The 24,236-nt window shown below is 39.7% G+C and overlaps 1 protein-coding gene across 1 annotated transcript in view; it reads right to left on the bottom strand.

The window, feature by feature from the left end:
* Positions 1 to 24,236, bottom strand: part of lekr1 (Leucine-, glutamate- and lysine-rich protein 1) — a 144,204-nt gene that overhangs the window by 34,193 nt on the left and 85,775 nt on the right. Inside the window, exons 6-8 of the mRNA XM_084716285.1 lie at positions 21,097 to 21,260; positions 11,310 to 11,391; positions 464 to 529 (exon numbers count right to left, since the gene is read on the bottom strand). Of these exons, the coding sequence (XP_084572411.1) occupies positions 464 to 529; positions 11,310 to 11,391; positions 21,097 to 21,260 (312 nt within the window). The remainder of the gene's footprint in view (positions 1 to 463; positions 530 to 11,309; positions 11,392 to 21,096; positions 21,261 to 24,236) is intronic.

Here is a 24,236-nt window from a genome sequence, read left to right as displayed (position 1 = left end):
TATATTTACTTATTTTGTTTTCTGGATTGCCATGAAATACTTTGAATGTTTCAACAGGCACAAGATATGCCATTGTTACGTTAAAAGGAGCAATATGTAGCAATAGTGCACCCAAAAGTGAGCACTGCAGTCCCAATGGTGACTTGGAGCCATAGACTGTATATGAAATAGGTTGAATTCCTATTCAATATATAGTCTATGGCTGAAACAAGTTGTTTACCCCAGCCCTTAATTCCCAGAGCTGAGCTCAGGCAGGCTACAGGAACACTGCAGGAGCACTACATCATAAATTGGGAATAAAATGTGATGACAAGTCCTACACTGTAAGTTGATGAGCTGTTTATTACTATTATATTTTTGTTAAGTTACCAAGTTAAGTTACTAGTATATGCTTTGTTAACTGTTAAAATGAATGAAAAGGGGAAAAAAAACAACAAAAAGTTGGTCACAATAAAATATATACCTGAGCAATTTTTCTCTGTCTTCTTCCTGCTGGCACAGCTGCTCCTCTCTCTGTCTCCTCTGCTCCCTGGAGACACAAAGTGCAAGGCACAGTCACTCAGTTTTCACCATTTGTAGATTCAGTAAAGGTACACTGACATGCCTGAAAACAGAGTAATACTTTCCTCTTTCCCTAAAATGTAATTCACATTAATTGTACCCACGATTCACATTCAGGCAGAGGGGAATAAAATCTCCTAGAGTATGTTTTTACAATTTCAAGTGTCATTGAAAAGTACTTGAACAAGATACCAAATCCATACAACTGCTATTCTGTGTACTCCTACGCTTGTGGAAGAAGCTGAGCTTAACAATGAATTCTCCCTCTGGGATCAGCAAAAGTTCAACTCAGCTTCCTGTATATCATGATTCGTTTGCCTCGCAAAATACTGCTGTTGTCATTTTACAACTGAGCAACTTTCCACAAGTAATTTAGATTTTTTTTTGTTGCTATATTCAAAGTAACAAGCCTGTGTGCATGTGTTTGCGCTGCTGTGTTTCTGAAATCACCTCCTTGTCCATGTGCAGCTGCTGCCTCTCTCTTGAGAAAGTAAATTGGAAATCAGTTTTAATTCTAATTCTGCGTGCCATGACAGTATGTGGTACTCCCGCCTCCTGTGCACACACACCCACACACAATGACACACACAGACTTTACCCCAACCCTCCTAACCCTGTCGGCTTCTCAGCCTAATCCCCTCTCTGGCGGCATGATCAGTTAATGTGTTTGTGTGTGTGTGTGTGTGTGTGTGTGTGTGTGTGTGTGTGTGTGTGTGTGTGTGTGTGTGTGTGTGTGTGTGGCTGGCTGTCTAGCCCTGTGACCTTGCAGCCACACGCAATGAGGATACAGAGTGAGAGGGCTCGCACGTCTGAGCTCACAGTCAGACAGCCTGTTTTCACTGCTCATCTACGACTGTGTGGATTTAGTGGCACACTCAACAAAAATTTAAACCCAACACTTGTTTTTGCTCCTGTTTTTCATTAACTGAAGTAAAAAATTTAAAACTTCTTCTGTGCAGACAAAATGTTTGTTCTCTTCATTTTTTCTCACAGATTTATTAAAATCTGTGTTTGTGAGCACATCTCTTTTGTCAACATAATCCAACCACCTGACAGGTGTGGCGTACAGAGATGCCGATTAAACAGCATAATTATTACACAGGTGTGCCTCGGACTAGGCCACTCTAAAATGTGCAGTTTGATCTTGAAAAAAGACATTTATTAGACTGAACTTTGGCTATTTCACACAGGACAACAGATACCAATTGTTTTCTTTTTTCCCAGGAGGGCAAAGTCATGAATGGCTTAGTCTCATATTCTTGCCTAATCCTAACCAATCGTGCTTCATGCCTTAATCTAACCAACCTAAACAAGAAAGGAAATGAGTACCAGCCAGTCAGAGGAAAAGTAGGGCAGGTCATGACTTTTCCCAACTTGGAAAAAAACTGGTACATGTTGAGAACAGATCTTTGATACCTTCATGGCACCGACTGTATTGCCTCGATTCTACTGAGTGTTACATAAATGCCTTGTCATTTGGTACCAGATTTTGATACCTACCGAGTAAATCTAATCAGCGTCAGTGAGCCAATAAGCATTCAGCATGTTTTGTTATAACAGGGTCTAATAATGCTGGATCTATTATTCACATCATAGAGGCCCGCAAGAAAACCACCACACTAACATTACACCCAGAGCCGGGGATCACAGGCGAGCCAGACTTTAGCACACAGAAAGTAAGAGGTCTCACTCTGCCACTATTTCCCAGTGCCACAAACCTCATCCACACAGTCATTCTCTTCTTCCTCTCATTCCTCTTCTTCTTCTATTCAGGTAGTGTGCAAAGTAAGATTAACTATGCCCAGCCCTAAGTCTCTGTAGCCCCATAGTTCAGTTCCTGTTCAGAGTGTCCTTTTATTGTGACCAGTCCAAGGCACAAACATGCTGTTGAATCACCATCTTGATATGCCACACAAAGATCAGGTAGATTATCTTGGTAAAGAAGTGCTCACTGTGCACAGAGGAAGTCTTAGATCTGTTACTTCAACTCATGAAAAATGGGAGCAAAAGTGTTGCATTTCTTTTTTTGTTGAGTGTACATTTTACTACAGCGATTCAGTAAACTAGCCCAAGCAGCTCATCACTCTACCAATAATCTATCATGTCTGCATTGTAACATATTGTCAGCTGGTTGCCTTTTGTTGTGTTAGTAATAGTGCAACACTTACAATGTATAACTGAGGTTAGCCACAGACAGACAGAAGCATAGATAGACACACAGGCCTATACACACACACACACACACACACACACACACACACACACACACACACACACACACACACACACACAATCAGAGTAATAGAGTCACAGCTGTTTGGCACCAGTTATCAGCCTCCCTCTCTTTGTACCTCTCATCACACATCTCCATCCCATTTCCTCTCTCTTGCTCTCTGTTTTTTTTTAACCCTCTTTTCCTGCTGTCATAGCTACTGGTGATTTAGAGCAGGCCCCTGACTGCTCCCACATTCTGCCTGCTTAGCTGCAGCACACTGTCCCCTTGTCTTTCTGTCTTCAAGGTCAGAGATGACATGATATCTGACTCCCAGCTGTTGTTTCAACTATCTTTTATCCTCTGCTCTCCTGTTCCTGCTCACTTCTTTTTTTACTAGAGGTGAAAAGAGCCTTGAGAGAAGGGAGCAAATGTAACACAGTAAAATAGAGGATGGCGCTTTTCTGTGAATTACTGTAAGGTGTGCTCTCTTAGTAATAAAGATGCTAGAACCACAAAAAGTTCTCCAGCCTGTCCTGTAGGAGAACCCTTTTTGGTTCCTGGTAAACCCTTTTATAAAAGTTTCAGTTGAAACCTTTTCAGAGGGTTCTAACTAGAACCCAAGATAAAGGTTTCTACGTAGAAGTGTCGATGAGAGGCTCTACAAAGAACCCTCTACAAAGCCTTTCTTCAAAAAAGGGTTCTTCAGAGACAATCAGTTTTGGGTCGAACCTCAGTCCTTCAGAAGGAACCCTTTTGGAAGCTTATTTCCAAGACTGCAGGGTTCAGTGCGGTGAAGGAGTAGCAGAGCATTTTGTGCATTTCAGTGGCTGTAGGTATGTGGTGCACTCAGTGCACACATGGAAACAAGGTGAGACTTCGAAGAATCTATTATCATACATTATCATGGGGCGTGTTGTAGGCAGGTTCTAATCATGGCATGAGGGCTCCGAAGGGGTTTCAGAGTAAAGAGGCGAGAGGTGTTAAAACAGTCTCATGAATTTTCATGGAAATGAGTGTCCAACCTGTAAAAACATGCAGTGAATAAACGAGGAAATCATGTAGAATAATGAATCATCGCGTTCACGAATGAAGAAGTTCGCTTGTTGCACAAGACTTAATCAAGGTAACCACAGTGTGTCACAGCTTGACAACATGCACTCAAATTACAGACTACAGATGGAACGCATACCTGCCACCTTCGGCTCACTGTAACAAGAGTTAATCAGCTGTTGTGGATAACAGACGCTGATAGGAACATTAACCTTCACTCTGCCTTCTTGGCCATAATCAGCATTATTATTATTATTATTATTATTATTATTATTATTATTATTATTATTATTATTATTATTATTTTATTTTATTTTTCTTTTCTGTGTAATTAGAGGCATCAACTAGTCAAAAAAATGTATCATAAAAGTGAAACAAGAAAAATATGTGGGTGTGCCTCCACAAATTAAAGTGAAGCCAACTGTACATACTTCACTGTAGATCCTGTCCGAACAGCCGGGTGGCAGGCGAGGAAAAGCACGGTGAATCTTGACACCGAAATTGTAATGTACCAGTGACACCCTGCTGAGTGTCTCCTCCCACTGCGGTGTGTGGCAAGTCACCAAAAATACCAAACAGCCACATAAGAGGGAAAAACCTCTCTGCATTTCAGGAAATTACCATTTCTTGTGCAGCATGTGCTCACATGATAACATAGCTCAGAGGAGGAGGAGGGTGAGCAACAAGAGGAGCGAGATTTTTTTGGTACTACTTTATAATAAGACTATAGCCTTTCAAAATATTTATAAATGGTTTATAATTAGATTATTAATTAGGTTGTAGACACTTTATCATTCATTAAACAATTATAAATAAGTTTTCATACATCAATGTAGGCTCGCTATTTAGCAAGATTCAGTTACTGCTTCCTACTACAGCTGCACCAACTAGTCCATGAGGCTACTATTTTGATAACTGATTAATCATTTTGAGTCTTTTTTTTTTAAGCTCTGCCATTTCAGCATCTCGAATATGAATATTTTCTGGTTTCTTTATTCCTCTAACTGAATATCTTTCGCTTGCAAAAAAAAACAAACAAGACAATTGAGGATGTCACTTTGGACTTTGGGAAATACTAATCAACATTTTTCACTATTTTCTGACTTTTTATGAATCCAACAACTCAATTAATCGAGAAAATTGTCACTAGATTGATTGATAATGAGAGTAATCATTAGTTGCCGCCCTACTTACTTATTAATTTTACTAGTGACTTACTAACATTTATAACTAGCAAAAATGTGGGGGTGAGGGGATTTCTCCTCCAATTCTCAGGAGGGGTGAATCTGAGGTGGACTGGCCCCAAAACTCCTGTTATATGGGCAAGTAAATCAGAGGTTTAACAGTATAGGCTCACTATTTGGCAAGCAACTGCTGCCCCATTTATTTAATGTGGCGTAACAGCTTATTAATGATCTATAAAGAGTTTAAAACCCAGTTAATCATAAACCATTTATAAATCATTTATAAGGGTAGTTTTACTGTAAAGTGGAGCCATTTTGGTTTAAAAAAGAGAGAAAGAGGAAAGAAAAAAGATGTACGGGTCGTGACCGCGTTTATCAAATATGAGATAAACAGAGGACTGAGGATAGGGAGGAAGACAGAAAGTGTAAGCGTGTGTGTCAGCAAATGGCAGGGCAATATCTTGTGTAAAATTAGGTCCTTGGATACACCCTGAGATCAATAGTTATTTCTACTGCCAACTGTCACACAGGCGCAGACACACACACTTTAATGCATACATGCACACGCGCAGAGCAGTCAGCGTGCATCAGCCTTATGAAAACAAGCTGTATCACATCAATCACATCAATCCTTTGCTCTTCCTCTCTTGACCTTCACTCATTCCATCATCCACTCTTTCATCTCTCCTCCCTTGCTCAGCGCATCCATCCTGTCTTTCATCTGTCCCTCTCTTCCCTCTAATCCATCCTTTCAACCTGGCCCGCGTCTGTGTCGGATGATCCATGTGTTCATCCTCTGATGAAAGGATGAGCTCAACATCTCCTGCCAATCAGAAGGCGGCAGGAAGCTTCCCAACACGTTTGACATACGTGTCATCCAGGCGTTAGAGGAAGGGGCTTGTGACGCGCTCTGTGATCCTTTGACAAACGCTGTCAAAGTGCCTTCAGGCAGAAAGCAGACTGCGATTGCCCATCAGACCTGTGGACTCGTTTAGTGGCCAGTACTGTGAGCTGTAGGTCAGGTGATCATGATATTATACATCAAGTGGTTCTGACCAAGCAATCTGATTGGTTAACGCAACATTTTGAACGGGATCAAATCAGCATGACGGCAGACTGTGCTCATCACGGATTTAACAGCACCATCAGTTCTAATCTTTGATGATTAGAACTGATGATGCTGTTAGATTGTTGCTACAGTGTCTCATTAATACAGATGCAGCCACCTTAGGCTGGAGAGCAAACAGTTTTATGACTGCGGTGAACATCTTGTTTTTGGAAAGCTAAACAGCAACAAATATAGATTGAGGCAGAATATTTTGTTAGAGGAAAATGTGATTTTGTCATTTTTTTCAATTCATTTTGACTTATGGACTTTACAGTGCTCAGGAGTTATTGGAAATGTTGGGATCACACAGAAATGCTCTTCAGCACCCATCATCAGCTGTGTCGGTGGGTCTGTGACAGGTGACACTAGCTCAAAAAATATATGTGAAGTTTGCAGATGTCATAGCTAAATCCATGTTTATTTCCCATGTCCATGGGAAATAAAAATTCACAATATGAATACATTTTGACCACAATTTTGATTTTGTTAGTAACCTGTTATATAATTGCAATATCACACTCAAGGGTGAGCTTTACAGTCATTATTGGCATATCCCTTCATGTGATGTTGCTTAATTATATATCATACACAGCACTGCCACAGTAGTCCATGTACATATACTGTAAATACTGAAACATTCAGGGGCACAACAAATAAACAAACTAAAAAAAATCCTTAAGAGTCTGTAAGTCAGTGTGTGTGTGTAAATAGTCATGACAAAACAAGCTGCCTCTGAGTGTGTCTGTGGCATGCTGATCAGATTGCATGCTCGGATCAGAAGGATTCCACAGCCGCTCGCTGTCCTTAGACCGCCCCTGAAATATGTGTGTATGTATGTTTCCAAGGCAACGGGGCTGGCGCCGCAGAAATGCAACAGGTGCGGAACACTGATGTTTGATGGAAGTGAGGGGCAAAGGTTGGGTAGTTGTCATGGTAACACATCCTGTACACAAACAAACTGGTACTTTTTGTTCTGGGATCTTGAGCAAGCATCAAAGGTTTGGGAAACTCTGGAGTCTGGATGATGCACAGTGTGACTAAAAGGCTACAGAACACACACACACACACACACACACACACACACACACACACACACACACACACACACAGCTGCTGTGGAAGACAGTGTCAGAATAGGCAACCAATCAGCATCAACTGGACAGTGAAAGCAGCTTTAGCCAGTCAATTCAGATGTCCCATCTGGACCTCAGTCTAGACCTCGCCTGACTGTTTGCCACACATGGCACAGAAAGAAACACCACTCAGGTGTGTTTATTGTAATATGATCACATCCCCTATGTGTCCTGATGAAGAAATGACAAAAAAATGAACTTGATTGGCTATTTCAAACATATGTCCAGTAGTTGTTCTATAGCCCTGCAATTCTGTAATATTAACATATTACATTGGCTGTCAAAAGAAGTTTAGCATCACCTCTATTTGCTTAAGAAAAGGATCTGAAAACTTCCTCCACTGCTGCATTTTGTGAATAAATATTTCTAACCTTACATTTCTGGAAACACAAATTAAAATTAATACTAGGATTATTTTCATAATTTGAACTATCTGCCAAAAACTCTTTACCTTTACACCTAATATTTACTCAGATGATCCTTTATGCACTTTATACTATACTTTTCCTTGTATGTAGCTTATATTCCTCCACATTGTAATATGCTATTTTTAAATGCAGTTCTTATTGTATTTATTTCCATCTCAGAATACAGATCCATCTTCTGTTGCTCCTCTTGAGGGTTATCATTTTATTTCCTGTTATATTGTTACTTCGTGGAGTTTTTCTCTTCCTTGGCATATAAAAATATGACATAAATTTTTTGTTGTTGGAAATATTTTCAGGTGGAAAACATTAACGTAAAGTTACATATATCTGTTTATATTTTACAAAAGGCCTACAGTCTAGGTTAAATATTGTACACAGTGCTGCTGTGTCACCACTGAGCCGCTCGGATAGATGAGAGCCCCTCTTTTGCCTCCCCATAATCCTTTACACACACACACACACACACACACACACACACACACACACACACACACACACACACACACAGTCCTTATCATGCAATAAAGTCTCAGACTTGAGCACACACCCGCCTCCTCCTCCTCCTCCTCCTCCTCCTCCTCCTCCATATACACCTCAACATGCAACATGGCCTTAAGGCTGAATCTCCCTATAGCATATGTCCATATGTCTGGGTGGGTCGCGTGCGACTGCCAACATCCCCTCCATCCTCCCTGTCTCAGCCCTGATCCCTGTATTGGATGGGTGCACACATTCCACACACACACACACACACACACACACACACACACACACACACACACACACACACACACACACACAAAGTTGACAGTGGCATGTACAATTTGTGTGGCAGGGCAGAGCGCAGGGAGTCAATATAACAAACAAATTTGGCTGAGCACTGATATTTTCCTTGAATCAGAGTGGTCAGATATTTAAAAAGCAAATCAAATTCTTTGGTGATTTTTTTTCCTTCTCAAAATTAAAGTAACATTATATTAATACTCCATATTTCATTGGTAACAGATTATTGTGCATTAACCACAACTTGAATTATCTTTCATCAAAGCCAGATGTTTTCATTAGTTTAATACAAAACTCTACGCTTGGAAAATTATATAAATAAGTGTGTATGGAGGGGAGAAAAAAAGAGAGAATGGTCAAAATGGAGTTAAGGAATTAGCGACAGAGGTAGAAATGTGAGGAGATACACCCATGGTGTGAACTACACAGGAGTCAGGGGGAGCTTGGGTCCTATCAATAAGACATGAATCCCCCTGATTTCATCTGCAACACACAAAATAGTAACCCTAATATGTACCAAGGTATCAAGATTATGTCACATTTAGATGTTTTTTACGTGCAGCTAACCAGTGATGAGACAGACCCACACTACACAGACATATACACATACAGCTCCACCACACATACTGCATCTTTTCCATAACTGAAGGCAACAGCACTTTGAAACAGATAAGAAAAAAGAGGGAAAAAAACAAAATCAGTAGTTTCTAAAGGTCAAAAGCAAAGTTCATGACTAAAACATTTGGGAGGGACAAAGAGAGACCGATGAGGAGGTTATAGAGGGAGAAGGAAGAAATATTAGTGAACAAATGAGTGCTTCATCTGCAGCCTGTCAGGTCAAGTAGTCCTTTCATTTTCTGATTATCAGATAAAAGCAACATTTAACAGTTACTCCCTTTGCATGTAAGGGGAAGCTTGTGATTTTCTTCTATTGTTGTGTGTGTTTCTGAGGGCGTTTGTCTACTTGTGTGCACTTTGAAGTGGTTGATTTTTCAGATAATATAAATAAAATTACTAATACCAGATTAAAAAGCATCTGTGTCAGTCGGTGCAACTATTCAATGTCTGCAAACATTTGAAACAGATGCCACTAAACAGCAAATCAGTGTCAGCATAGCACCAAATATGGAATATTTCATCAATTTTTAAGGGCAAAAGACACGGAAAAATTAGACCTAAACAATAACCAGCTCAAGCATTCTTGTACTTGTGATAACAGTAAATAGTGGTCCATTTCAATCATCACTTATGAGCCACTGGAAATGAGTGTTAGTGACTGTATCTGCAAAGGCCCTGCACTCTGCCTGTAAATCCTTATATTTTCTCATTATTTTGATGTGCTCAGGATGTTTCACCAACCCAAAACTTGGTATTTGACATCCAAACTCGTTTACAAAGAGCTCGAACAAATCCTACTGACTCTACCTTTAAATATACAATCATTTCTATATGATGCATTCTAGGCTGGCTTCTTGAAAATAGAATAAACAAGACTAAAAGGGCTTTTTCACTCTTACTTTTGACTGCACCGAGTCCATGCTCCACCGATCTACATTTCTGGTGCCACTTATAATGTAATGCGGTGCCGAGTCACACCTGAGGTGGACAATCTCCAGTGTGAAGTACACTCGACCTATCAACCCATGACGACTCCTCCTTTACGCCTAAAAAAAGTGTATTAGGAGGCTGAACTCATATCTGAGAGCACAGAGAAATGTGCTGTTAAAAGTTTCTGTGTTCAGCTTTCAGTACTTTTGTAGCTTCTAACTGAAACTCTGTAGTTTTAAGTTTAGATTCTCTCGTGCATTAGTATTTGTGCTCTCATGTATCTGCTTTATTTTACTGTTTCATGTTTGCTTTCAGTAAGTCAAGAGTATTTCTAGGTTTGGAGCAAAACCTTAAAATATGTTTAAAAAACTAGAACCAACAAATGTTTGACATTTTAGCTTGAAAAATGAAAAAAAAGTATTAAATAGTTGGAAACTAATTTTCTTTTGACTGACTATTCGATTAATCAAATTGCAGCTCTAAACTCTAAAGTAGTGGGAAACTTAAAATTTGACCTGATGATGGAGGTAGATAAAAAGTCGAGGGGTCACTAAAGTTATTTTAATTTATTCTCAGTGGGACATGGGTATGGACCAAATTTCATAGTAATTTAATAGTTGTTGAGACATTTAAGCCATCCAATAACTGATGAGATATTTCAGTCTGGACCAAAGTGGCGACCATGCCACCAGCAAGGCTATGAAATACACTTTACTCAAATTTACATGACAGCTTTACAACTGCTGCGCCTCTTGAGAATTTAGGAATTTGAAAAAACATAATTTATGTGATTCACTGACTCTCTGGGTGCAACTGTACAGTGTGTGTTGAGGGTGTGTGCCAGTGTTTGTCTATGTGTGTATATTTGTGTCTGCAGGTCCAGGTATTAGTGAGGAAGGAAAGGAGAAAAAAATGTCAAAGGAGCTGTGAAATGTTTGAACGGAGAGAGCTTCATCATCAGCATATTTTCAAAAGCCACAGGGACATATTTTTCCTCAAGTCCTAAACCCCTGACTAGACCTTTGTGTGAGAGTATACAAGTCAAATCCTCTGTTGTTGCAGCTTAGCAGGCCCGGCATGTGGAACGTGTGCATTTCCTGGTTTGGGTGGTGCCAACGGAGCTGCTCAGAAGGTTTTGATTGGTTGAGATGAATCATGCATAGAGCCAAACCCTGCTGTGACCTGTTCTTCACCCGGCATATTCCACATACCAAGATCCACCTGCGTCCCCATCTGTGCATGTGCATGTTTTTCATAAATGTGTGTGTGTGTGTTTTACCACATACTGTAGACACTTACATCAGCTGCTGAGCTAGGTGCTCCTTCTCTTCTCTCATTTTCTGAAAACCCACATTGGAATGCTTCAGCTCCTCTCTCAGCACTGTTCAAACACACACATGGATTTGAGTTTACTTGACACAATGAAGATGCTGTAAAAGCTTACAAAAGCTTGCCTGCTCAAAACCAGGCTTGTCACCAGAGGCTGTTACACTGCATGATTTACAGAAGGAGGGAGACAGAGGGCAGAGAAGAGACAGACAGATACAGTAGGCAGAGTTTTCTATCACATTGTTACTTCACACTTGAGCCAAGGAGGAAACCCTACACCATATGAAACTATCTACGAGAGTGACAAGAGTGGAGGGCGAAACAAAACAAGAGGCGGAGGAGGAGGAACACAAAAGAAAGACAGAAGTTCCAGACAGAAACATGAGAGCACCTCAAACAAGAGGTGAGGAGGAAGAGTGAAAGGAAAACTGAGGTGGAAAACTGAGACATGAGGAAGCAGTTGAATATGCGAAAGAGAGGAAGAGCAGAAGGAGGGGAGTGTGTTGAGTACGAGCTGAGGGGAAGCCATGAAACAGAACACCACAGTCTGGTAGTCTTTGTTGATGTGTGTCTGATACAAAGAAGCTGCTCTGTTGCTACTGTTTCCTCTCTTCACTGTCTGTCCATTTTCACCATGACAGTTAGGATACAATTTGCACACAGCAATGGGATACAATACAAGGTATTCATCACACGGGCCACATTATTAACATCAGTATACAGTAAAGTTCATAGAAAATACCAGATAACAATAGTGGCTAATGGTCATTGCTGTAGTCCTGTTTTGTTGGAAAGAGTTCCCTAGGTGGAACCACACTGTGGGAGGAGGGCGTACATAATTTGGGGTCTAAATACCAAACCGTTGATTCTTCATTCCATATAAAACTGTGAGTTGGCCAAATGTCAGAGAAACAGTAAGTTATTACACCTTGTCTGCAAAGGCTGCAGCTGCAGTCCTCCATCAGTGTCCACAGGATTGTTTATCCACAGTACTGCTGTGCACCAACAGTGTTTTGCCAATTTTCACAGCTGACAGCAAAATCAATGTACAGTATGTACGCCAAGTCATAATAAAATGAACTTAAAGCATTAAAATACACACTCTAACACACGCTCAGCTGTACTGATTAAAATTGAAGTGTATCTGTTCTGTCAGACGTGTAAGACTGAAAGGTGTGAGAAGCTTGTCTTGTTAAACTTTACAATAGTATTAGAGTGTTGATACTGGGGTTCAGGGCTGTCCACACCCAATACAATAAGTATTAAAAAAAAACTATAATGATGTGACCATCCACACCGATCTAGAAAGAAATTCTGCAAACAGTGGCACCAAGTATGTGCTGCTCGTTCCAGCTGTGTCTGCAGCTTAGAAAAATAGGTATTAATGACCTGCTGTATGTTGGTGAGTTGAAGACAAATGTCCACACTGGTGAAAAATAAAGATTTAATTCTATTCTATTGTTTTCTATTCTATCCCGGAGGGATTGGTTCACAACATTCTTCAAAGACAAGAGGATTTAGGGGAATCAAACGCTCTGCTGTGAGACTTATTTTCTTGTATTTATACTGTCATATGAGTCAACATTAATTTGATGGTATCCTGCCGATTGTCAGAGGCCATTAGTTAAGACCAACTTCAGAGATCCCATCAGTGTCAAAGACCTTTTGGCAGTATGTCTCAGGGAAATTATGTTTCTTTATGTCCAATCTGAAGCCTAACATACTGTTATACAAGGGTTCAATAAGTTTGTAAGCTATATCCTGTAAATTCTGGTGGACTGTCAGTGTTTCTACTGTTCATCAGAACACTCTACTCTCTCTACTCTAACCTTGCCACTGATGTTGATGTTATAGTTTTGACAACTCATTACAGTAAGTATTTGTATCAGTCATATACTGTAGATACACAAGTAAGTTAAATGCACAGTTCTTCCCTGTTCACAGCCACCTATGTTGCCATGATGATAAAGCTACACTAAATTAATATTCTGCAGTTAATTTCCGCTCATATTTTTCTTTAAGTATGCCCCATAGTGAAAGTGTTTCTATCTCTCTTTGCATCACTGGCTGATATCTAATGACTCAATATTTATCTATGGCTTGTACATTAAGTGGCTCATCAGGGACATTACCTGTACACTCAGAACGATTCATCAAACATACTGGTCATGGATCCCCATGGATCGTTTGCTTCTCTTCCATCTTTGACACATAGACTGTAAATGAAGATGGATGATATGCCTCTGCTTCCTCTCACTTTAAAAAAATGAAGCCAAAATATCCCGCCATATTTCACTGGTGACTTCATTTGGAGCCAGAGTCTGCACAGTACTGAGTATTGACACTTGAACACAGATCAACGTGATGAGAACTACCTAAAATGACAGAAACCATCTTTGTGAAAATGTATTTGATGTTTACTTTGAGTTTTTAGCTCAGCCCATGTCCCATCTACTAACGTGGAGTGGGCTGGCTTTATGACCTATACTGCAGCCAGCCAGCAGGGGGCGATTGAGATATTTTAGAAAGATGTTTTCTGTGGTATTTACAATAGCTTTCATATGAGAATCTGAGTTAAGATCAATGCTAAAATGGATTATATTGGTATTAACATGAGCATTACCATTAGTATTATGCACAAAGCCTGCCCTTTCTGGTTTCAAAGCAAAAAAGATCAGTCATAAAAAGCCAACAGACAAAGCCTCTGTGTGGGTGTCTGACTAGCTGTTTCCGTGGCTGTCAGGTCAGCAGTGTGGGTAGTGGAGTGTGTCAAAGAAGTGTTATATGTTTATGTGTGTGTGTGTGTGTGTGCGTGTGTGTGTGTGTGTCTGCTGTATATTGAGAGAGTTGTCTGTGAGGGTCCTTCAGAGCAGAGCAGCAGGGCACAGTGGCTGTGGCTCTGGAGAGCTCTCAAACTGATCCAGCAATGTCAGGCTGACATTTTCCTCCTCCGACTCTTTGCTTTCCTCGCTCTCTCTCTCTCTTTCTATTGCTCATTGTTTTTTTCTTTCACTCGTCTCCTCGCTGTCTCTCTCCTCTCAGTCTTCTTTCATCCCTTTCTTGTCTCTTTCTGTGGCTCTGTTTTCCCTTTTCTCTCTGCACTGCCTGTCTCTCTTTGTCCGTCTTTCTCGGCAGGAAGAGGGGAGTGTAGGAGGTCCTCCTAAAAGCGGCAATACACCGATAATTGCTTTCTGGTCACTGTGACATGACAAGGTCCGCCAGGGTAAAGCAACAACGCACACACACACAAACATACACTCAGAAACTCACACAGGCTCAGAGAAAAAGACGCACATAAATAAAATGAACACACAAGAAGGCATGCACAAAGAACCACTTGCAGAAAGACGCACAAGCGGCACAAAAACACACACAAATACACATTGTAACAAAAACGTCCAAATAGAAATAATTGTATAAATACTTGATGGAGCAGAGGGGCTCTGCAATGAAAGCAAACCAGCCTGTCTAACTATCTCTACAGTGTTTCTATTATGTGCCACAGTACTTACACACAGACACACACACGCAGTGTAACAAGGTGGCTGTAAACATTACAGCAACTTATTGGCAGCTTGCCACCAAGGTAATGTAACAGTTTTACAGTACTGTTACTGGGCTGCTTCTTTGAAAATGCTGCTGAATGTAGATTCATGTACTTTTCAGTAAATCACAGTAATAGCTATACTAGTGTGGTCCTCCCCTTTAATATACCAGCCTGTCCTCAAACACTGTTAAGACCAGGGAAGATTTTAACCGCAGAGAATATCTGATAACTTTAGATATTTATGTCAAATCAACAACATAATTACTATAATTAGCCAGGTGTCCAATCATGAACATAGTGATAAAACTGGAAAAACTCCCAGAGGATGATTTGTTTTCCACAAATTTGGTGGGTGTAGATGTCTGTACCAATTAGAGGGCATCTGATAAATATACTGAATCATGTTGTGAGTGGTTTTCAGATGGTTTTCATTAATTGTTACCTGGCTACAGAACTGCTACACTAGGCCAATATGGTCAACTGACAGGCATAAAACGCTAACAACAACAAAAATCTCTAAATTGAGCAAAGACATACAGTGTGGCATACAGTGTCAATGTTACACAACTGTAAGAAGAAAAGGTCACTGTATGAACAATCTACAACATAAAAAAAACACATGGATGAAACTGTGAAAGCAACAGGGCATGTTTACAGTTTCTGCTGAAGTTCATTTTATTATTGGGCCCAAAGGCTTTGTTAAATTTAAATCAGATTCCCTCATGTCATTGGCTAGTTCTTCAAAGATATTAGTGTAAGTAAATTGAAAGAAGGGGAGAAATACAGCACCTCCCACAACTGATGAGAATTCCCCCTCACAATTGAATATGTTCCATAGTAACATAGACTATAAATTAACTCATATCAACATGACATAGTTCACATTTTGCAGAAATTGGCCTCACACAAACATAAGCAAACACAGACACACCCGGCGCCTCCAGTTATGCTGGGATTTACACACTTTAAGGCAATTTATAGGGAGCTAGTGACAGTAATCTAGAGGACCCTGTGACACTGTAGGGTCCTGTACATTACAGCTGCCTTTACAGTTACCTATTAACACACACAGCTGCACCCTGGAATTCTTACAAGACTCTACATAACTATAATATCACATTCTTAAGTGGTTGGGTACCAAAAACATTTTCGGGTGTCTGCCTGGTTTATTATGCGTAATAAAAGCAATACTTCTGAACCACAGCAGAGCAGCATAGAAAAACATCACAGAAATGCTGGATTGCAGAGACCTGGAGGAGGCCTGTTACAAGATTATTTTCCTTTAACTTGGATACTATGGAATTTGCAGTTCGTCTCTCCAGACACTTGGTGCCACATGTTCAAAGAAATGTGCCTTTAATGCCTGACTTCATTAAGAGATGGCTCAGTAACCGCGACTTGTTTTAGCTTGATTTTAGACACCACTCTAGTAGATATTAGTCAGGGAATCAGTTTATTGCCAGTCCTAACTTTGTCAACAAATGATAAGTATTAGTTGAAGCGCTTACAGACTAAATTATTACAACAATGTAAATGAAAAAAAAAATATTAAAAACAAAAATGACTATGAAATCTCTGTTCATTACGCCCTCACGAGTAAAGATGAGACGATTAGTTGGCCCTGTTCGGTGGACCTCCTTCAATAGATCACAGTACTCAGCCATCTCAAAGTACTAATAAATCTATGTTGCTTAAAAAGGAGAATGAAAAGCTGCTGACGGCAGCTGGCCTCTCAAATGATGAGTGCCTGATCTTCAGTAGCAGCTTGTCAGGTGGGAAGAAAGGAAAGAAAAAAGAAAAGAAGAAAGAGGAGATACGGCCTGTGGAAACTTTTCTCTTACACTCAGACTGGAAGAAAGACCGAAAGGGAGTGCCTTGATGTGCAAAAAAACCCACAGCCAATATGAAAAGACGTCTGAAGATACACTGTCCTGCAGTGTCATTTATGTAAGCTGACTGATTCGATAACATGTATATATGTTAAATCCCTTTTAGGACTACCTTTAATGTTGGTATACCGGTAACAATTTATAATAAACATTATAAAGGGTAAATTGATGGTTATTTAAACTTATTTAAAATTAAGTTAATTAGTTAATCAAACTAATTTTACAAGGTTTAACACCAAGCAGTACAAATATCTGGTCTAAGTAATGGTTTCTTAAAGATTTACATTCATTAACAAATACTCACTGTGGTACATAAAATATACGTGTGCAATGACAAACTGTTAGTTTACTAATTTAATCAGAATGTAACTGTGATCCTCTCAGCTATGATACAATATAATATTTAATTTATAAACGACTTCTTTCCTCTTACACTAAATAATGATAAAATAGCACAAATTACAGCATTGTTGATAATTATTATCAATTTAACATCTATTAATGATGGTTATTATAAAGTTTTTACATTTAACATAATCCTGTATTCCATTTAACTTCAGCAGAGGACCTCAGTAAAAAGTCTGTTTGTCAGGTAACAAACATGATCAGTGTCTGAAAACCAACAATGATGCATCAATAATTACTTATGCATTCCCTTTCATGTTATGAAAGAATGTGTGAGTAACACATTCTCAGCCTAGATGACTAAACACATATTTTAAATTATGTCCATTTTTTTTCTTACAGCCAGGAGAAATATCCTCCAGCAAAATCCATCACCGTATCATTAAACTATCACTGAAAAAATTACTCCTGACTAAAACACTCACTAAAATGAGACTAAATTCCAGTTCCACTAATTAAATCTTGACAAAAACAAAGCAAAAAAAAAAAAAAAAAGACTAGAATGTGACTAGAATTTTCAGTAAGCCTAAAATTCAACTGAAAATTCTTGTCAGAATAAACAAAGTTAATTTCTAATGCAGTTCATAAATCTCACAATGATTTATTCATATTGCAACATAAACATTTTTACCTAAACATATTTCTAATCCAATCCATAAATCATCCAGTGATTCATGCACGTCTCGGCAGATATAATTCTCTCCTGTACGTTTCCATAATAAACAGACAGCAAAACACAGTCACACTCTTCTTGTTTGATGTTTCTATATTGCTGTTGTCACTATCAACATACACACATACACAGTTGGCTTCCAGGGAAATTGATATCATATAGTCTAAGGATGGCCCAGGGTGTTGGCAGATGGCTGCGGTTCAGGGATCGGTCACACAGACATACACACACACACACACACGCACACCCACATACACAAATATATATATTTAGATTCATACACCCTTGGCCACGCTCATAGCCTTTCACCTTAATTTCACTGTCAACCCTCTATCCCCTTTTCCAAAACACTGAATGAGAACTCCCACACTCTCCAAACTGTCTGTCCATCACTATCACATCAAGTTGTAAGAGTCAGCTGCTGACATGTGCACAAAATGAACAGAGATTAATTATGTTTTCATGTCTTCCTCGGCTCTCAGTGCTCGTCTTTGTCTAGCTCGCTGTAAAATTCCACACCCCTTGAGGTTGTTTTCTCATCTCCTCCCTCCTCTTCTCCACCTAACCATAAACCGCATTCATCTGTTCACATTAGGCCACCTCCTTATGTTTCTCTCTGTCGTTTTTTCACTCCTCTCTTTCTCCTTTCTTCTGCAGTTTGACACTAACCGCAGAACGCTGATAGACAGGTAGCACAGTTTAATTGCCGGCTAACGCCCATATCAGTTTGGAGTCATACACGGGTGACTGGCTAAGGTGTGTGCTTTGTAGAGGTCTGCAGCGCAGTCTGACGGGGGCCCAGGAGTTTTCACACATGCAGGCCAAGTTCAGGCCCATTTCCACAGACATACGGCAGGCTCTAGTCATAAATAAACATTAAACATTATATGTTTGTGATAATTTCAAATTACAATAACATATTCATTACAATAGATTGAATAAAGTAGTAAAGCAAGAAAACGAACAAATAATCAATCAGCAATTATTTGAACAATCGACTGTTCATTTTTCAAGCAAAAATTACCTGCATTCCCAGATTCCAGCATGTCATCTTGGAGAGTTTGCTGCTTTTCATTGTCTTATATGATCGTAAACTGAGATTAAATTGAATATGTTTGGGTTTTAGTCGGACGAAACTAGCACGTCTCTTTAGGTTTCAGTTAACTGAACAATGAGCATTTTTCATTTGTTCTGATATTTTATGGACCAAATGACTGCAAACAATCTGCAATCAATCAATCATGGCTGGTTGCAGCTCTAGATTGATTGATTATTATATTGATGACAGATATCTGTGAGATCTGTCCTGAGCCCTATAAGTTCTGTCCATTTCTGTGTTCAGTTCAGGGTCACACAGGTCCGGTGTTCTGCCCTGTGCGGTGTCATGTGTAGCTTATCCTGCCCCCCTGGAGTCATGTGCTGTGTCTCGATCATGTTTCACATGTTTCCTTGTGTATCACATTTATCCTGCCCTGTGTCTTGTTAATCTTATTTATTACTGTCACCCGCTTTCTGTCATCATGACTTGTAAACACTCAGGACCAAAGTGTGGCTAAATAAGTAACTGAAAATCGAAGCAATTACTTATCACAGCAAAACATGTGACAGCTGTTGGACTTTGGTCACTGAACTGAATCTGATATACATGCAAACCACATGACGAGGCTGAAATGTTTTGTTTTTTCTTGATCAAATTAGACAAAATATAAGTGAATGGTGATTAAGGACTCAATCCTACGCCGATCAAAAGCGCATGGTTCAGAGCGCAGGGTGAAAGGGTTTTGAGTTATTTAAGGCGTGTCCAAATCCACCTTTGCAATCTTGCGCCATGGGTGTGCACCTTATCAGCTGCGCACAAGTGCCTTGAGTAATTCATGGGTGTGCTTTGGGCATAGCATGCACTAAACCGATCAGAAAGTCAGTTCTCATCACCTTTAAGAAGCAGGTGAGCCCAAGCATTTGCAGGGAAAAAGGTGAAAACTCTGATTACACCGATGAGACTATTGGCTAGGATTCCCACTAACACTACTGTGGGTGAAGGAAACAAAATCAGAGAGTGTTTTTGAAGTTTGGGGGAAGTGAGCATAATTACGCATGGATTATCCAACAGGTATATCCAACCAGGATCAATCTCTGTCAAAGTACCCTTACTTTTTTCTCCTCGGGTCAGGCCGATCTTGTGGTCAGATACAAGATCTTGTGTGTTTTGTATGTTATAGATCATTTTTCTGGATCCCAGTAAACACGCAAGCACACTACAGTTGCTCTATCTGTGATCAGGCCTTATCAATAAATCTTGGTAAGACTTAGTTTGTGCATAAATAAACATTCCTGACCATTTTTACTGCCATTAGACATAATCTAGAACAAAACACTTCATACAACAAGATAAAATATTGTTTCAGCCCTACGTTTCTGAATGTGAAAAAGGTTTCTGTGACCATATGTACTGTGTGCATGCGTGTTTATATGCACGTGTGTGTGTGTGTGCATTCCTGGGTGTGTATTTTAGTGCATCTGTTGGTTCGTGCAGCAGCTGCCTTTCATGCTCACGTCACTGAACAAACACATACTCACACGGCATCAATACAAACAGTCTACTTTCTTTTTCTTCCTCTTCCTCCATCACATTCTCCCTTGTTCCCTCCCTCTCTAACACACACACACACACACACACACACACTTGGCAGCTGTTTGGAACGTGCAGTGGAGAGAAAAAGACCCACCCATGAGGTGAGTCGGAGGTTAGCTCTCCTTCAGGCATTTACTGTCAACGATGAACACACACACACACACACACATGCATACACACATGGCCTGTAGTCTCGTTCTTTTTGCTTGCCTCTTTAAAGTTTATAGTAAGAGTTTCATCAGTTTACAGCATTTACACACATATAACCATGAACACACACGCATTCCTGCCTGCCTAAATTCTCTTTAAATGTTACAAGAGCTTGTGTAGCGACTGTAAACACACACACTACACACACACACACACACACACACACACACACACATTTTAGTCATCCATTGCGGGTGCTGCCCTCAGAACTTAAAGTCCACAGCACAGTTAAACTAATATTTATTCCTGCTGAGAGATTATTTGCTCGACTCTATTATTAGACTCTATTAGTCTGTTTCATGTCCAGGTCTGTATTAAAATACACATAAATTACCCTGATTCTGTTCTGTTTATACTTCCTTAAAATGTGAGGCTTACATTGGTGTGTGTGTGTGTGTTACCTGAGAACACCTGTGTGCTGTGCTGCAGTATCTGACATCTGAAGTGCTGCCAGGCCCCCATCAGCTGGTTGAGGAAACCCCGTACATCTGTGAGCTCACTGCCAAAGGAGTGGAGTGTGGAGAGAGTCGTTCGCAAGGCCTGCTGCTGCTGAGCACACACATGCCTGACACACACAAACATACACACAAAATAAAAGCCAAAAAACTCAAAATTCACAATTCACAATAAACTGACAGCATTTCATTCACAAACGGCTGAAATATCTGAGCATCTTATGAGCGCTGTCACACAAAGACTGAGACAGTACTGTTAATAGCTACCCAGGTAGCTGTTAACAAGTGCTGTTAAAGTGACAAGTGTGTGAATAAGATAAGATCAGCCATTAAAGGTCTGGCTTGGAAAGACTGTGCTTGGAATCATAAATTCAACAAATACTTTGACTATGACTCTTCATCCCTGATCACTCCAGTGAAGTTTATCGGTGTGTAAGAGCACACGACTGTGGTTACTGTTCCCTGGTGTGAATGTGTGTAACTGAGGGCTTTTAAAGTAGAGCATTTGTGAAAAAGAGCATACTGCGTGTTCTGTGACAGCGTTCCCTAGACAGCTCAAGGGTTTTAAAAAATGTAGCTGCTCTTTCACTGCAAATAGTATAAATACTGTATATGTGAGAACTTAGACAGTCACACAGTGGTCACAATTACACATTGTATAGTATTCCCATCTGACAATAATCAAGACGTTTCTGCTAGCCACAACGCAGACAGCTCATGTGTATATTTTCTGATTAAGAGGGGCTGAGACGAATATCATATAAACCGTAGAGCTGGGACAATACGCTTATCTCCTGATTTGATAATATCATGATATCTGGGTGATGATTCAATATGTATTGCAATTCTACAAGTATTACGATTTGATATTACAATTTATTGTGATTTGTATTTGCCTTTTTAACACTAGACCATGGGAAAAGGTTGTATCATCCACTTCTAGAGATTGTTTATCTTTAGATTTTAGATTTACAGAAATATTGCACATCATAGGTAAGTTAGTTTTTCTGAGTTTCATTTCAGCAGCATCATTGCTATACTGCATATAACAACGGTAAACAAAATACATTTTGAAGCAGACTGTTACATTTAACTGTTCCTGCTTGTCAAGCTGCTGTTATAAGAATAATAAATAAAATATCAGTAGTATAGACATATATGCTGTCCTAAACTGCAATGTCCTCGGTTTGAGTCCAGCTGAGGATTGTTGTTTCATGCCATCTCTCTCTCTCACCCCACATTTCTTGTCTGCCTCTCAACTACATTATCAATTAATGAAAAAATGCCCCCCAAGTACAAAAAATAAAAAGCAAGGAACAAAGAGACTTACTTGGCTATAGGCTAATATTAACAAATCACAGCTTTTAAAACCTAGCTAATTAAAAGATGATTGGAAATCTAGTACCAACCACTTAAGACTTCTTTTAAATTACTTTGACTGAAAATTACTCTGCCGTGTTCGCTTAAAACTAATTGATTTGCCAACATATGATTTGATTTTAGCAGTTTAGTGTCAAGAAAAAGATGCTGACACCAAATATTTCTTCATCTCTCCATTTATTGGTTTAAAAGCACCACTGCAGCACTTTTTATGTTCAAAATGGGCAGAGTGGTCAAACAGGATGACACTTCACATCCAAGTCAAACTGAACAGACTGCACTCACACTCTGAGTGAGTTTGTTAGCTCAAATGTAGTTGCACAATTGCCTTTGGTTAAATAATAATAGGATTAATTCATATATATGTCCTATAGATGAAGGAGTTGTTTCGTCCTGGCCCCTCCTCCCCAGACTCAAGGAAGTTAAGGCAGGCAGCAGGAATGCTGCAGGAGCACGAGACGAGCCATTGTAAAATGACAATAACGAGAGAGGGTGTGTCCTACACTGTAAGTTGATCAGCTATTTTTCAAGCTGTCAGTTGTTTGTCAATTATGGCTAAGCCCATTGTCCTGAAAAGAAAACCCCACTGCTCTGACGTTCAGTGATTTAACTGTTATAAACATCTGCTCCTTCTAAAAGATTATTATTGATTTCTTACGACTCATAAACAGAGACTAACTCATTTGTTGAACATTTGGTATTAATTTGAGCTCTAATTAATGTGAAACAGGGAAACAACAAAACCAGTTATGGGCACAAACCATACCATGGTCATTTTATGATTTATTTCAATAAATATTATAGATTTCTCCTTTGACATATCAATATTCCATTATTTTTTTTAAAACAGTTACCGACAATACAGGTTTATTGCAGTACCCCTAACTCAATTCTGTCCTTATTCAAATAAATCTATTGCTGCTCTGACAAATTTGTGCCTCAAATAACTGCAGAGTAAACAGCACTTTATTTGTTATGAACTCAGTTATTTTCTCATTTATTGGCTTCCACTGATGTAGGAAATGACTGACAGCTAGAAAGAGAAACTGTTAATTAATAGAAAGACGACTGAGGCAATGAGACATAAAATAAATTTAAAAAGGTGAATAGAAGAGACAGAGTGAGACTGAGGACTGATGTAACCACAATGTCCTCAGAAAAGGGCACAGCCATGTTTTACAGCCCTCTCCCTCTCCTCCATCTCTCTCAGTCTCAAAGAACTGTGTTCAGACGAAAAGCACTTTGAGCAACATGAAAGATCACTAGCTTGGCTCACACACACACACACACACACGTGCTTACAAACACACGCTCAGTCAAGTCACAAACTCATGCAAAGAGTGGACATGGAAAACTCAAGTGCTGGAATAGAACATTCTGTTATTCCAAGAACACTTTTGAAGGAACATGTGGGTGAGAGCACACCAAACAGTTTCCTATTTTCTTACACGTAACACATATGGATAAAATGCAGGCATGGGGGAGCACACAGGTATACCTACACCTGCACAAACACGAGCCTGTCTCCACACAGACAAACTTCCTCAACATGGTGGGTTCTTGCGTGCAAAGTGATGTGACAGTTTTTGAGTGCTCAGCGGGGTTTGAGTGGTTGTTGTTTTTCTTATTCAGGGTTTGTGGCTTAAGGTGATCAAAAATGAACGCAGTCTCAGACTAGACGGGATGAGAGGGGAGACTCTGAGCTG

The sequence above is a fragment of the Lutjanus erythropterus genome, chromosome 4 (assembly GCF_056507025.1).
Source record: "Lutjanus erythropterus isolate fLutEry1 chromosome 4, fLutEry1.hap2, whole genome shotgun sequence".
NCBI lineage: Eukaryota > Metazoa > Chordata > Actinopteri > Lutjaniformes > Lutjanidae > Lutjanus > Lutjanus erythropterus.
This window is presented reverse-complemented; position numbering and strand designations above follow the sequence as displayed.